The sequence below is a fragment of the Arvicanthis niloticus genome, chromosome 5 (genome assembly GCF_011762505.2).
Source record: "Arvicanthis niloticus isolate mArvNil1 chromosome 5, mArvNil1.pat.X, whole genome shotgun sequence".
NCBI classification, from domain to species: Eukaryota; Metazoa; Chordata; class Mammalia; order Rodentia; family Muridae; genus Arvicanthis; species Arvicanthis niloticus.
The window spans coordinates 43,779,015-43,793,833 of record NC_047662.1 but is presented as its reverse complement, the minus strand read 5'-3'; the positions used below and the strand labels follow the sequence as shown (position 1 = coordinate 43,793,833).

Below are 14,819 nucleotides of genomic sequence, written 5' to 3'. Positions count from 1 at the left end.
TATCCTCTGGCTGTCTGATGTCTCCTTCATTACCTCAGAGCCCTCCAGGGGCTTTCAGCAGAGATGGAACAGACATCTGTCTACATCTCTACTCCTGTGACACAAGATAACTGGAGGTCCAGGGAAGATATGTTCAGTCCGGCATCCAACCAGTGGCAAAGCACACCAGAGGCACAGCAGCCTGTTACAGCCTACCCACACCACCGGTTGGTATTAAATGGAGAGCTGGACCTCTGGCTCCAGGCCTGACAGTCACATAGCCAAAGCTGATAGAGCACCCACAGTACACCACTGAGCTGGGGGTCAGAGGCATCAGCTGTGGCCTCCATCTCTCCCCAGCCCTGGGGTCTCAAGACCTGCATGCTTACCTGGGAAATGAAGCAATACTCTATCTCCCAGGCTCCTGGGAGGATTAAACATTCTACAGTAGACAATTCCTGGCCCTTGGAAAGGACCTCTTGGAGGCCCACAGAAGAGACTCTTGTTTGTTCCTGACACAGTACTTGCTATATAGTAAACACACAGCAAATGTTTGTTGGGTGAGTAAACGAATGTAGTACGATTTGTCAGGAACCCATACATTTAAAGCTTGGTTTCACTGTGTCCTAGTTAGTGACCCCAGGACATGGTATGCTCATGAGGCCTCCATTTCCCCACCTGGGACAGGGCATGTGTTTGGAGTTTCCTTGGAGAACTATTCTGAAGTGTCAGGAGTCATGGCTGTCCTCCCCCTGAGCAGGAAGCCCTCTGTCAGCCTGTGCCTCCTTAGGCACTCTTGGAGAACTGGCACAGACCCACCCGTAGCTGCCTGTGTCTTCTCTTCTACAGTGATCCCCTTGGCTACGGGACAGCTGAAAGAGTAGTGGAAGACACAAGCCAAAGTCCACGGGCCAGAGTCCTGGCTGCAAGAGAAGCCATAGCGGGCCAGGGTGAGTCAGCTCTGTACTGAGGCCACCTGCCATGAACAGTCCAGCTCCTCCCCATCATAGAACTTCTTTGTCTGGCCAACCAATTTATTCTCATCCATAGGTCCTACCACAACTCCTTCATCCCCACTCTAATTATTGCAGGAAAGAAATCTAAGGCTCGGACAGAATAAATGGTCCTGGTCACATCTAGTAAAGCATAGGGTCACACAAACCATCCAGGGCTCAACGCTTGAGAGATCTGTAGCAGCAAGAGTTCAACCTACCCAGACTCTATTGTCCATGAAATTAAGTCAAGCTTCTCGGCCAGGATGGAGACTGCCAGGGGGCTTTTGCCACTACCTTTAGGTCTTATCTCTTGCAACCTCTTCCCCACTCTCCGTGAGCTCCAGGTACAGGCAGCTCTGGCCCTCAGCTACCTTAAGTTGCAGAGAAACTGCTGGCCTTTTCAATTTTCTCAGCTTCTGCAATATGCATGCCCACCCTTCCCCCTTCACCCCCAACACCTACTCATCTTCCTAGAGTCAGATCAAAAGCTTAGCCCACCCACCGGGATGTTTAATATGAACAACATTAGAGAAAATGACATGTCTTGGCAAGGATGTAGAGAAATTAGAAATATTGAGCTTTGGTGATGGGAAAATGTAACGGTCCTGCTGCTATGAAACAGTACCATAGAGATAAACGTAGACTTACAATACAATCCAGCAATCCCACTTAGTATGTGCCACAGGATTAAGGGCAGGGAACCCAAACACATATCTGTATAATATAGCCCTGCCTGTAGCAACTTTTTTCACAGTAACCATAACCCATGTATCTACCATGTAAATGTTGGATAAACAAAGACTGATAGATACAGAAGATACAGACCGTGAAATATTGCTCACCCTTTAAAAGGGAGGGAATATTGCCCAATGGTTGTGCACATTGTAATCCCAGCACTCAGGCTCCTGAGGCAGTAGGAGAGTTCTAGACCAGCCAAAGCTACATAGTAACCATGACACCAACTGGGCTACATAGAGACCCTGTCTGAAAAAATAAAGTACAAAATTAATGAGACGTTCTTAACTCATGCCATATTGTGGATGAAGCTTGAAGTCATTATGCTAAACGATAAGCCAGACATAAAAAAAAAAAAAAAACCAAATATTATTTCACTTAATGTGAAGTGTTAGAGTATTCAAATGTGGAGTGGAAGTTACCAGGCACTTGAGGAAGCCTTTGGAGGGATGAGTGGGAACTGGGTTGGGACCCTATCTATTTTCATGTCAGAGCTACATACCCAATCCTTGTAAAAAGTATTATTTTTGAGTCTCACATGTTTCCAGGCCAATCTGATGGGCCTTATACTAGCCATCCTCCTATCTCAGCCTCCTGAGGAACTGATTCTAAAACATGAGCTACCACATCTGGTGGGAGTTATTATTTGAGTGGACGTGGAGTTTCAGTTTTGGAAGATGAGAAGGATTCAGAAATGGAAGGTGGTGATGTTTCCACAGTAATATGAATGAACTTAGTGCCAGTAAACTCTATGCTTCAAAATAGTTTAACTGTATGGTTGAAAACCGATTAAAATGGGCACCAGCAGACAGATCTATAGTGAGTTTCAGGCCAGCCAGAGCTACATCAAAAGATCCTGTCTCAAAAAACAACAAACAGAAACAGTAAAAATGTGGCTGGAGAGATGTTCAGTGGGTAAAGGCACCTGCTACCTAGCCTGACAACCGAGTTGACTCCCTAGAACCCAAGCAACGGAAGAAAACGGACTCCTGAAAGTTGTCCTCTGATCTATATAGGGGTGCCAAGATGTACATGTCCCCCACTGAGAAAGCACACAATAAATTTGCTTTTTTTCAGTCAAAATGGAAAAATTTGAAGTAACTATATGCTGTCACAACCTGAAAAAAAAATTAGAAAGCTAAGCTCTCTGGAAATCCCTTCCTGATACTCCGAAGCATGAGAGGTTGCTTCATCTCATTATGGACAGCAACTTACAGTAAGTTTTGCATTAAAAATTATTAAATGGGTGCTGGAGCGATGGCTCAGAGATTAAGAGCACTGGACACTCTTCCAGGGGACCTTGGTTCAATTCCCAGCAACCACATGGCAGCTCACAGTTGTCTGTAATTCCAGTTCCAGGGGATCTGACACATCCACACATAAACATATATGCAGGCAAAACAACAATGTAAATAAAAAATAAAAAGAAACCATCAAACCAAATTCTAGAAGGCTAAAAAAAATTATTGAATGATTACTTTCAATCAGTACAAATAACATCCAAATGTTTTGACTTGAAAATATTGCAAAAGTCATAGCTTCTTCAAATTCAGTAACTGGCTCTATTTTCTCTAGTGAAAATGCTGGTCTTCTTCTGACAAGCTTGAGGCAAAGGGAGAAAGAGACCAGCCTCAGGATGTGTGAGGAAGAGTCCAAGGTCCAAAGGTTCCAGAAAGCCTAGTCTATAGGCGACTCTGTGTTGTCACACAGGGCACCCTAGTTCAACCTGCACGATAGCAACCAGGCGACCCCTGGGGGAGATAGCAAAGAGCAAAAAGACAGCAGTCTCAGAACAGGGAGCAGGATCAGCTGGGCACTGATTCAGAGGCCTGAAGCCGACACATATCATGGTGAACATTCATCAGTTTTACCTATGTATCTCCTGATCCCTCACAGGGAATTGCGTCATGTCACAGAGGAGGAAAGCCGAAGTTGCCCGGCAGTGGTGGCACACGCCTTTAATCCCGGCACTTGGGAGACAGAGACAGGCAGATTTCTGAGTTCGAGGCCATCCTGGTCTACAGAGTGAGTTCCAGGACAGCCAGGGCTATACAGAGAAACCCTGTCTCGAAAAAACAACAAACAAACAAAAAAGAAAGCCGAAGTATAAGGGACTGTGCTTTATTAGGGATGGAGAAACAAAAGTAGACCTAGCTCTTGGGCGCCTTAGTTTTGCTGTCTGGGCCCACTACTGAGCAGAGGAGAGCCAAGAGATTCAGTTGAGAGGCCAAATGCAAAGACTGGAGAAAGACGGGAGGGCGGTGGCCTGCCGTGTTCAGCGGAAGGGCTCTAGAACACACATATCTCTGGAGTGAGCAAGGCTTGCTCAGCTGGAAGGGCCTGTCCTGACAGCTCTGTGTGGAGGGTGGAGCATTGCCAATGGAGGCCAGTCGACCGGCCTGGACAACCTGAGGTTCCAGGTCTCCTTGAGCATGATCTGGTTCTGTGACCTTGGCACCTTTCTCTTCTGAAGCTCTCTCTTCACCTGCTGAGTCGTTGAAATCTGCCTTTGCCACCCCCTGGGCTTGTGAGCCTCCCATTTGGCAATGCACCACACCTGTTTTTCAGGCACACCTGCTTGTGCAATACTGCTGTCTAGCAGCGAAAGCGGAAACACCTACAGGGCGAGCCCTTGGCCGGCTCTGGGAGCCACCCACTTGTAAGAGGTGCCCAGGACCGTCGTGCGGGGCTCCCTCCGGGGCTGCCCCATCCACTGTCCTTGGGAGCTAGAGGAGGCCAGGGCAGCCAGGGGCAGCCATGACGGAGCCCGAGGCCAGAACTGAGGACCTGGACACCCTACTCGACGAACTGGACTATCTGCCCGGCCACTTCCACCTGGAGATGCAGCTCAACTTCGAGCCGCGCTCACCCGCCCAGCTGCGTGCCCGGGACCTGAAGCTTCAGCGAGAAGGTCTGCGGCAGGAACTGGAGCTAGTGGCCACCCCGCAGCTGCCTGCTGTGCATCACCTCCTGGGAACCTTTTCCTTCTACCTGGAGGAGCTGAGTGATGCCCGCGAGCATTTCCTGGAAGTGGCCCGCAAAGATCCTGGCAACCTCAACGCCTGGGCCAATCTGGCACACGTCTACGGGCAGCTGGGCCAGGAGGAAGAGGAGGAGGCGTCCGCCGGGCGACTGGCCAGCCTCATGGGTCTGGCAGGGGACCCCGAGGATGCTGGAGACCCCCGGCTCCGCGCCGCCCGCTGCCTGGCGGAGCAGGGATATGCACATGGCTTCGACGTGGGCTGTGCCAGTCCAGAGGAGCGAGCGCAGGTGCTGGAGGCGGGCATCGCACTCTATGACAAAGCGCTGGGCTATAGTCAGCAGGTGGGTGCTGGACGGACTGTAGTCATTCATTTCCTTTGCTGGGATGCTCACCACCATTCCCTGCCCAGGTCACCGGGTAGCTTTGCTTTCCTGGATGCTGCCTACCTAGCTTTCTGTTTCAGCACCAAGACAAATCCTCCAACCAGGCTAACATCCCTTCTCCCTCCTCTGCCAGCAAGAAAGAGGTACAATCAGACACCAAAAACGTGGCAGGTTTTTCTTCCTCCTCTTTCCCCTCATCCACCTATCCATTTAAACCCCAAATTTTGCCATTGCCTCGGCTTATAAGAGCTTCCCTCTCTTCCCCAGCCTCCCTCTGGCAGCCCAGCCTCTGAAATGTCCTGTCTGGACTTTGTGGCCACTCTTCAGCTCTGCTCTCCTGTCCATGTTTCAGTCAGCTGCCGATACAGTTGCTGCATCTCACTGACTGCATCCTCAACTCAGCTCCCTCCTCATTGGTGGGCAGAATAACCCTTAGGCATAAGTGACATTCCAGGCCCTCAGTCCTCCATGCAGGCTTTCACTGCACCCCCCACATCCACTCCGTCCACAGTGGGTGGGCTCCATATAGCTCTCTTCCCTCCTGTGTCTTATCTGCCTCTTCCTGGGGTACGTCCTGCTCCTGTGGCCTGCACAGACCCCTATAGCTCTCAGATTTGCTTCAAAATTTCCCTTCCAAGGAAGCCTCCATGGTTCCAGGTGGGTCAAAGCATCCTCTCAGCTTCCCCGGCAGTGTTCCAGTTGTCCCTCAAGCCTGTCCCTCCAGCTCTGTCTCAACAGTTTTGAAAGGGGGCACAGTGGTCATCTAATTTCTCACTGTAAACCAGTGTCAACTGGTACACAGTGATACTCAAAGGTCCCGGCACTAAATAGATCCTAGCGTACCTGTCCTTTATCCTGCAGATTAAGGGTCCTATGCCCAAGAAGCACTTATGACTGAGCAGCCCTGTGGGTCTGGGATCTACGTGTGGCTCTTGGGGCTATGGTGTCCTCAGAAGGTTTGCCTGACTGAGGACCATCTTCGGCTGAACCAGTCCATAATCAGCAGGTTCCTAGCTAGTTGTTGATACTTTGGCTGTTTTCTGGTTCTTAGAAACATGTCACTGGGTCTGGCCTACACTGCAGGGCAGAGGGTTATACAGGTCAGAAATACCAGCAGGTGTGCTCACTAGGGACATCCTGGAGGCTGCCTGTCACTGAGGCTGATGGGAGGATGATGTGGGAATGTTATTCTCTTGAGCACAACGCTCTGGCATGTCACCATTCACAAACACATCTTGAGCGTCTTTTTCACCAAAACATGCAAGTTCTTAAAGAGAAATGTTGGAACGGTGACTTTAGCGAGGCCGCGTTGGAGGGCATGGACTTGAGCTCAGGACAATAAGAACAGGGTACAAGTCAAGAGGGCACTTAGGCTGGGAGTCCAGATGCAGGGCTCTCTGAACTCTCCAAGTGCCCTTTCCCTCTCAGTGAAATGAGATGATGGTTTGTGTGTCATAGTCTTTCTCATTAGTATAATGGTGGTACCATTTGGTTGATGACATGATTCAGAGCTAATGCTTGTAAAGTTCCCAGAAAGGGCCTGCACAGAGACAGCCATAGGTGAACCTCCATTTTCTCACCTACAAAGCCTCCTCCACCCACGGGTAGGTGTAGCTGTGAGCATAGCCATGAACTGGGACCTCTAGTTTTGAAGCCTAAACTTGAAGTCAAATGCCAGGCCACTGGGCATGGGTAGTACTGCCAGCACTGTGTGTGTGCTGAGTGTGGTTGTAGTCACAAGTTGCAGCAACAGTGTAGGGTTTAAAAAGCCCTGGGTAGGGAGTTTGAGGCTCAGAGACTCAGTGTTAGCACCACCCACAGGGGAGATCTCTCTCTCCACCGCGTTGTTTCTCATCCATAGAGTAACACAGGAAGGGAGTCTTATAGCTACCGAGGTCTTTTTCTGACCTCGGGAGGTGTTTGGGGGAAGGAAGGCTTCTATCAGAGGTGATCATAGAGGCAAAGGTTCAGGAGTGGCAGGCAAACAGGTCAGCTCTGTCTGTATAGTCACCACAAGCCACAGTGGGCACTGCCCAGCCAGTGGTCAGCCAGAGGATGGAACGCTAAGAGGCTGTTGCTTGGAAGCAGTTGTGGCCAGGAGAGAGGTAAGGTTTGCCCCCTGCTCCACCTCCCAAAGAACAGACGAGCCTGCGCTCATGAAGTACCTGGTACTACATAGGTGCTCAATAAATCGAGCAGTAACTATGATTTCAGCAATCAGAGTCAGGCGGGGCCTTGGGCTTGAGAACTCCGCTCTGTTACTGTTTTTGTTGTGTGGCTTTAACAAGCTGCTTGTCTCTGGCCTCCGTGCAGACTTCACAGATGCCAGTACTGAGCTCTGGATCTCTGCCTGAGATGTGCTGTGGTTATCCTGTCAAATAATAGAGAGACCCTGGGGATGCCTAAAGGTGGTTACTGGATTTTTCTACATTTATCCGGTTCCTGCTGTACACCAGGGCGTTAAGAAGCCCTCACATTAAGAAGACCTTGAACTACAGAGAAAGCAAACGTTAGGTCCTTTATTAATACCCTGACCCCCTTCCTCTAGGAGCAAAAGCCAGAGGAATAAATTAGAGATGTCTCCCAGCTGCTTAGGGTCACAGTCCCATGGCACAAGACAGTCTGTAAATACTGAGCACCAGAGAGCATATTTTCTAAAACAGAACCAGTTCCCCAGGGCCTGACAATGGAAGTGGACTTCGGTAGCACATGGGGCCCCAATATTGGTATCAGCAATGACCTGGAAAACCCAGGTCCTATGGAATAGAGAAGCAGTGAACAAGTTCCAGAGAAGTAATACTTTCCAGCAGAAGTAACTGGTGGAAGCTTCTGGAAGAGGCAGTGATCTGCAGACAGGCGCAAGCTGAGAACACTGCCAGCATGGTTATCCGCAAAGGCCACACAGCAGGAGCCTACAGAGCAGGAGGACATCAGAGACAGCCTGCCTGGGGCAGGAAAGGGGGCAGCCTGAAACTTTGTAGGGATCACATGATGAGTCAGAGCTACTGACATGGTCTCTGAAACTGGCTCCCACCTTCCCCGTTAGCCACCTTCTTCCTGACTTTTCACCAGGTTTTCCCTGGCTTTGTCAGCCCCCTTTCACGGCACTTCTAACGTAATTCTCCAGATATCCCATACAGCTTTATCCCTCGATGTGTACTACCTCTGCCTAGAAAGCAAATACACCCATTAGAGCCTTGCCTGGAGTCACCTGCTCCTGGGAACCTCCTCACATGGCTGCTCACTTCGGGCACCTTCTAATTGCATCTTAGAGCAGAACCGTGGTTCACCTGGGGGACTTGGAGCTGAGGCTTGCATGGCTAGCAGTTTGCCTGAGGGTACTGAGCTAGCGAGTGGGAGTTGAATAGTCCCATTCTAACTTGTCTGAAGGCCTTTGCTTTTCTCTGGGGTCAGAAAAGGAGAGCAGAGGGAGACCCCTCATGGACACTCTCAAAAGCCTGGGATGGGGAGTACTGAGAGATCTCAGGTAAGCCAGTACCATTTGTTGGGGAGATCACTGAAGGTAGGAGGTGGAGGTACTCAGGTGAGTAGGGGGAAGGACTTCCCAGCTGCAAGAGTCACCACCACTTCAGGAGCCGTGGAGGTGGGCCGTGGCTACCAAAAGGTAGTGCAATGCAGGGGGTTTACTAGCTGATGAGAGGGGCTGCAGCAGAGGGCAGGGTGAGTGAGAGCTCCTTGAGGCAGAGGACAAGTGGCTGCTGGAAAGCAGTGGCTGCTCGTCTACTGACCCTTACTTCAAAGGGAAACAGCGAGGCTGGTGTTCAACTTGTAAACCATGTGTGAGAAGGGGTTGGTCTTTGGGATGTCTGCTCTCTGCTCTTCATCCCCTCTTGGGAGGTTTGGGGTTGTGGTACTGGGGATGGAATCCGGGCCTTGCTACACTAGACAAAGAATTCTACTGCTGAGCTATCCTTCTAAGGCCTGCTCCTCTTTCTTGACAAAATTACAAAAAGATGGATTGCTTTTTTATCATTTATGTGCATACACACACACACACACACAGAGGGAGGGGGAAAGAGAGAGAGAGAGAGAGAGAGAGAGAGAGAGAGAGAGAGAGAGAAAGACAGACAAGACAGAGAAACAGACAGACAGGCAGAGAGGGAGACAGACAGACAGACAGACAGACAGAGGGGAAAAGAAAGAGATCTTCAGTGGTTCCTGGTCACAGATCTCAAGGTTCCATGGACATTAAGAACAGGCAGTGGTGGCGCACACCTTTAATCCTAGTGCTCTGGAGGCAGAGGCAGATGGATCTCTGAATTCAAGGTCAGCCTGGTCTATGGAGTGGGTTCCATGACATGCAGGGCTGCTATCAAGAGACTCTGTCTCAACTCCCTCTGCCCTCCAAAAAGTTAAAGTGTTAGAGCATTAGGAAGGTTTTGTGCTGAGAACCACTGCTTTAGACAGATTGAAGACTCTGCCCCCGGCCCCAGGTGGCTGCAGGCTGGACTTGCTCCCTCTGAGCCTCAGTTTCCTTGTCTGCCATGTAAGACCCTAGCACGGCTGTCCCAGGGTTGCTGGGAGGGTGACTGACACAAGAAACCACTGGCTGGGATGCAGATTGGGACCCTGTTCAGTTCTTCCTCACCCTCTGCCTGCATACACTGAGCGTGGCTCTGTGCCAGACAGCATCTGTGGTTCTTGGAGGGCATTCTGCCGTGTCCCGTGAGGGGTAAGCACCATGTCTTGCTTTCTCTGTGTTATTGACCCCCGTCAGAGGTTAGCAGAGGCCTGAACACCTGGAGCAGGGCTCCTTATGACTGTTGTTAATTTGTTCTGTTTTCTGTTTTTTGTTTTGTTTTTGGTTTTTTGGTTTTTTGAGACAGGATTTTCTCTGTGTAGCCCTGGCATCCTGATGTTCACTCTGTAGACCAGGCTGACCTAGAACTCAGAGATCTGCCTGCCTCTATCTTCCAAGTGCTGGGATTAAAGGCATGTGCCACCCACTGCCTGGCTATAACTTTAATTGAGGTGAATAATTTAATTTTAAAAATTATTTTTAAAATTTGAAAAAAATCCTTGTTTTTTTAAAAGTAAGCTTTAAAAAACTTAACTCAGAACTTTTCTATTTCTCCAGAAAAGGAATATCCCTGCCCCATAAAATAAAAGTTTCTTCATTTTTATTGAATGAACTGAAAGTTATTTATTTATTTATTTATTTATTTGGTTTTTTTTTTTGAGACAGGGTTTCTCTTTGTAGCCCTGGCTGTCCTGGAGCTCACTCTGTAGACTAGGCTGAACTCAGAAATCCGCCTGCTTCTGCCTCCCAAGTGCTGGGATTAAAGGCGTGCGCCACCACTGCCAGCTGTTATTTTATTTTTATTACCTTTTCTCAAAATATCAGGGGTGGAACGTATGCATAATATTCACATAGGTACTAATATACATGCATATATGCACAAACACATGCACTCACATGTACACACAGACATCCACATATGTGCGCTCACATGGCCACATACATGAATGCTCACACATGCTGTTGCTAAAATCCCTACTGTAGGAGAGACATAAACAATGTCTACCCCTCCTTCTAAGGTTCCAATGACAGAGCAAGTACAGTCCTACCAAAGTTTGCCCTGAGTTTATTAGGTTTCTTTGCCATGCAGTGGACGAGGAACATAGGTGACCATAGAGCAGCCTCACTGGGTGCTGTGAACTCAGAATGTGGGCTCTCCTATGGCTGTGTAGAGGGAACCCCCTCCCGAAATCCTTTCCCACCTAAATCCTCTGGCCTCCCACCCCAGGAATCCCCAGCCATGTGCAATTAGGAAAGAACAAGTTATAACTGGTTGGGAGGGGTAGCCGGATACTCAAGTTCAGGTTCCTATGACCCTCTCTGCCTCCTCCTAAAATGGAAGGCCAACAGGACCAGCCGTGCTGAGCTTCTGTGAACAGGCCAGCAGAACTTCTGAAGATGGTGGCAGTTTTACTTAATGGGTGGTGCTGTACAACACATGCCTGCTAATATAAGTGCAGATTCATGTGTGAACACACATGAGCACACATTTACACACATGCACGCCCACACAAGTGAGTGCTCACACATACATGTGCCTGCTCATACACTCACACACACAAGCTCCTCCCCACCCCTCACAGCAGGCCTGGGTAACGGTAAGACCCACTGTAAAACCGGAGCCTATGGGCTGTGTGAGCTCAGAAGTTCACTTTCATAATGTCTGTGTCTAATTCGGGCCTCACAGACCCACTGCCAGTCAGACACTTTCCCTCACATGCAGGGCACAGCAGGCTCCAGAGGGAAAGAAAGCAAGTTTCCAGTGCACTCATGTCATTTGGATTTCACTATCGGTCATGCTGGAGGGTAGGGGAGTGGTGCCTCAGCCGTGTTTCAAAAACAGAGTGGGCATTCTATCCTTCATGCCCAGAAGTGTTTGAGGGGACCCTCAGTCAGCAAACCCAGGATTCCTGTATACACATGGGTGCCTTTGGGCACACACACACACACACACACACACACACACACCATAGAATCCCAGTGTGTACAGTTGGGCACACACACACCTCCACAGGATACCTGTGCACATGGTCACAGTTGGGAACACATCTCCACAGGACCCCTGTGCATGTGCACACACACACACACCCCTCCACAGGATCCCTATGCACATGGTCACAGTTGGGAACACGCACATCCACAGTTCTGAGTGCTTTGACTCAGTTCACCTAGAAACAGAGGAGGAGGGAGCCAGGCCGGGGCTGATGAGCTGGGCACCAAGCATGCCTGTGATTTTCTGTATCATCATCTCGCTTGATCTCATAGAAATGCTGGCAATGCCACGATATTAGCACCATTCCACACATGAGGGAACAGAGGCTCAGAGAGGTGCAGGCTTGCCCAAGGGCACACAGCCGTGAGTGACAGGGAGGGACCACAGTCAGGTACATGGGCTCAGGGTACAGCATTCCTGCCTCAGTGACAGCAAAAGTCACTCACCTTTGCTGCTCATTGCTTCTGGGGCTGCTGCCACCTTCTCTTCCCACCCATCTGGTAACCTTGAGGGCTGGGTCTCTATAGTCTCACAGACACAGGACCCTAGAGGTCAGTTGTTTTTACCATCATCTGACTCAGTTGTGTCTGACAGAAGAAATAATATCTACAGAGTGCGGCCCAGTGGAGCCACTGGGGAGCTGAAGAGAGTCAGGTTTACTTTTGAGAGGACACAGGACTCTATCAGGCCCACAGTCACTACAGACCCTGGAGTCTGCCTTAGATCCACAACAATGAAACAGAGATGTGGTTCCTCATAGCTCAGTCAGTGTGGGGACCACATGAAGCAAAGATGACCTACAGGGCCTGAAGACATGACAGACTAAGGGACAGCAGGGAGCTTGACGTCCTCCAGGTAGAAATCTCTAGGGAACCCAGGATGCTGACAGACACTTCTAAGGTATCACACCCAATTCCCTAAACTTCCCCCACCAGCCCATTTTCTACCCCCACCACAAGTTTCGTAGATGTTCACAGAGGTTCACAGAGGCCAGCTCAATGACCTTCTGGGATCCCTGGTTGGAGCAGGGGACTTCAAATTTCTGTTTCTCCACACACCTGCTGAGGCAGGAAGTGAGAGTAGGGCTGGAAGAACCTCTTCTTGTGCTGTCCTATGTGCTCTGGCCCTGTCTGTCACCATGGAAGGACACATTCCTAGGCAGGTCTGACACCTTTCTACTATTTCTGGCAGTTGAAAGACCAGTTTTTGGAGGGAGGCCGATCAGAACCTGAATCCCGGCCCTTCTGCCTGGGCTGTGGTAGTGAGCTGTTTTCTAAGCCCTATGAGGAAGACACTACTCTTTCCTGCTGCTATGAGAAGCAGGTACCACTGTACCCAGTGACCCGGAAGAAGCTGTCCTTTCCATCAGTCCCCTCCCAGGAGATCATTAGTCAGCTCTCAGGGGCCTCCCTGGAAAGTTCAGAGCAGCTGCCAGGACAAAGTTCACCCTGCCAGGCAAATACTGAGAACCTGGCTGACCATCCAGTCTAATTAGAAGCCTATAGTTCTGTAAACTGTGGGTTTAGTGAGGAAAAAAAAATCCTTTTTAAATCTCTGGACCTCTGAGGCACCACCCATGGACATGCCTGAGTTAACACAAACCTGCCCTGTGACAGTGAATCCTATTTCACTACTGCCAGGTCACCTGCCTATGTCCCTTACCCCATGAGCCACAGAAGCAGGATATTCAGGCTTCCTGGAGGAGAACGGGTCTGATCCTTTGGCCCATTAAAAAGGGACACACCTGTCAGCCCGCTTACACTCTACCCCATCAGTCCAGCCAATGGCTTTCAAACTGGTGGCTCACATAGTAATCCTAATACACCCAGACTGAGGCAGGAGGATTGCCACAAGTTTGAAGCCAACCCAAACTACAGTATGAAACCCTGTCTCAAAACAAAACAAAAAACAAAATAAGCCAAATGTCTTAGTTGGGGTTTCTATTGCTGCCATGAAACACCTTGACCAAAAAGCAAGTTGAGGAGGAAAGTGTTTATTCAGCTTACACTTCCACATCACTGTTCATCAAAGGAAGTCAGGACAGGAACTCAAACAGAGCAGGAACCTGGAGGCAGGAGCTGATGAAGAGGCCATGGATGGGGGCAGGGGTGCTACTTATTGGTTTGATTATCAATGTAACAATAGCTAAGCCTGGGTGTGGTGATGTACCCCTATAATCCTAGCAGGGGTGGAGGCAGGAGGATTTCAGGCTTTCAGCTAGCCCATGATGTGCAGTAAGACCCTTTTCTCATTAAACAGGGTGGAGGTGGGGCTGGGGATAAAGAATGCCAGGAGAAAGTCTCAGTCCAGACTTTGAGGATACTATCTTGCCTCAGTTTTCCCATCTGATGGTAATGAGTTTCACTTTCTCTTCCATTCAGGACATTCTAAAGCCCTAACTAAGCTGAATGTGTTTTTGCAAAGGTAGCCACTGTTTAAACCCTAGCTCTTGAAGGGCAGTGGTGGCACACGCCTTTAATCCCAGCACTTGGGAGGCAGAGGCAGGTGAATTTCTGAGTTGGAGGCCAGCCTGGTCTACAGAGTGAGTTCCAGGACAGCCAGGACTACACAGAGAAACCCTGTCTTGAAAAAACAAAACAAAAAACCAAAAACTAAATAAACCCTAGGTCTTTGTGGTTCGATATTGTGGGGAAAATGTGAACTTGAAGTCAGAGGCAGCTTGAAAGAGCAGGTGAAGCCTGTAGCCTCCGTGGCTTTCTGCCCTCTTCCTCCATCTCAGGAGGAACAAAATGACAAGAGACTCAGAGGAAGATGAGGCTGGTGCTCGGGAAGCCCCGGAGTCTGTCACTCTATCTGTACCTCATTAGTCCCAGGGTGACTGTACACTCAGGCTGGGTCTCATGCTATTCCTTCCTGAGAATCTGCCCCAGGATGGAGGCCAGCCTGCAGCCAATGCTCTGATGCTGGCTGGCCACTGTCAGAGCTTCAGGGCACTGATGACTGAGCACAGGGTGTCTCACACAGAGCCTGGTAGAGCCCAACCAGGCAGTCCCAGAAATTCCTTCCAGAGTCCCCTCAGCCTTTGCCTCCTCCCAGGCTGCCTAAACCCACAGCTTCTGGGAGCTGGAAACCCTGGAGCTAAGTGCCTTGCCTGCCTGCTGAGGTTCCACAGCAGGAGAGAGGCAAGCAGCCCCTCCTTTAGCTGAAGCAGTCACAGGCCTGTTTAATTTAATGCACTGTGGCTTGCCAG

The 14,819-nt window shown here is 49.7% G+C and overlaps 1 protein-coding gene across 3 annotated transcripts in view; it reads left to right on the top strand.

Moving 5' to 3' along the window:
• Window positions 1–4,040: 4,040 nt before the first annotated feature.
• Ttc22 (tetratricopeptide repeat domain 22) overlaps window positions 4,041–14,819 on the top strand; it is a 36,362-nt gene continuing 25,583 nt past the window's right edge. The window contains exon 1 of one of the 3 annotated variants that reach the window (XM_076934545.1): window positions 4,041–5,033. In XM_076934545.1, the coding sequence (XP_076790660.1) occupies window positions 4,467–5,033 (567 nt within the window). In that variant the 5' untranslated portion in view covers window positions 4,041–4,466. The remainder of the gene's footprint in view (window positions 5,034–14,819) is intronic. The other 2 variants (XM_034501539.2, XM_034501540.2) reach the window with 2 other exon arrangements.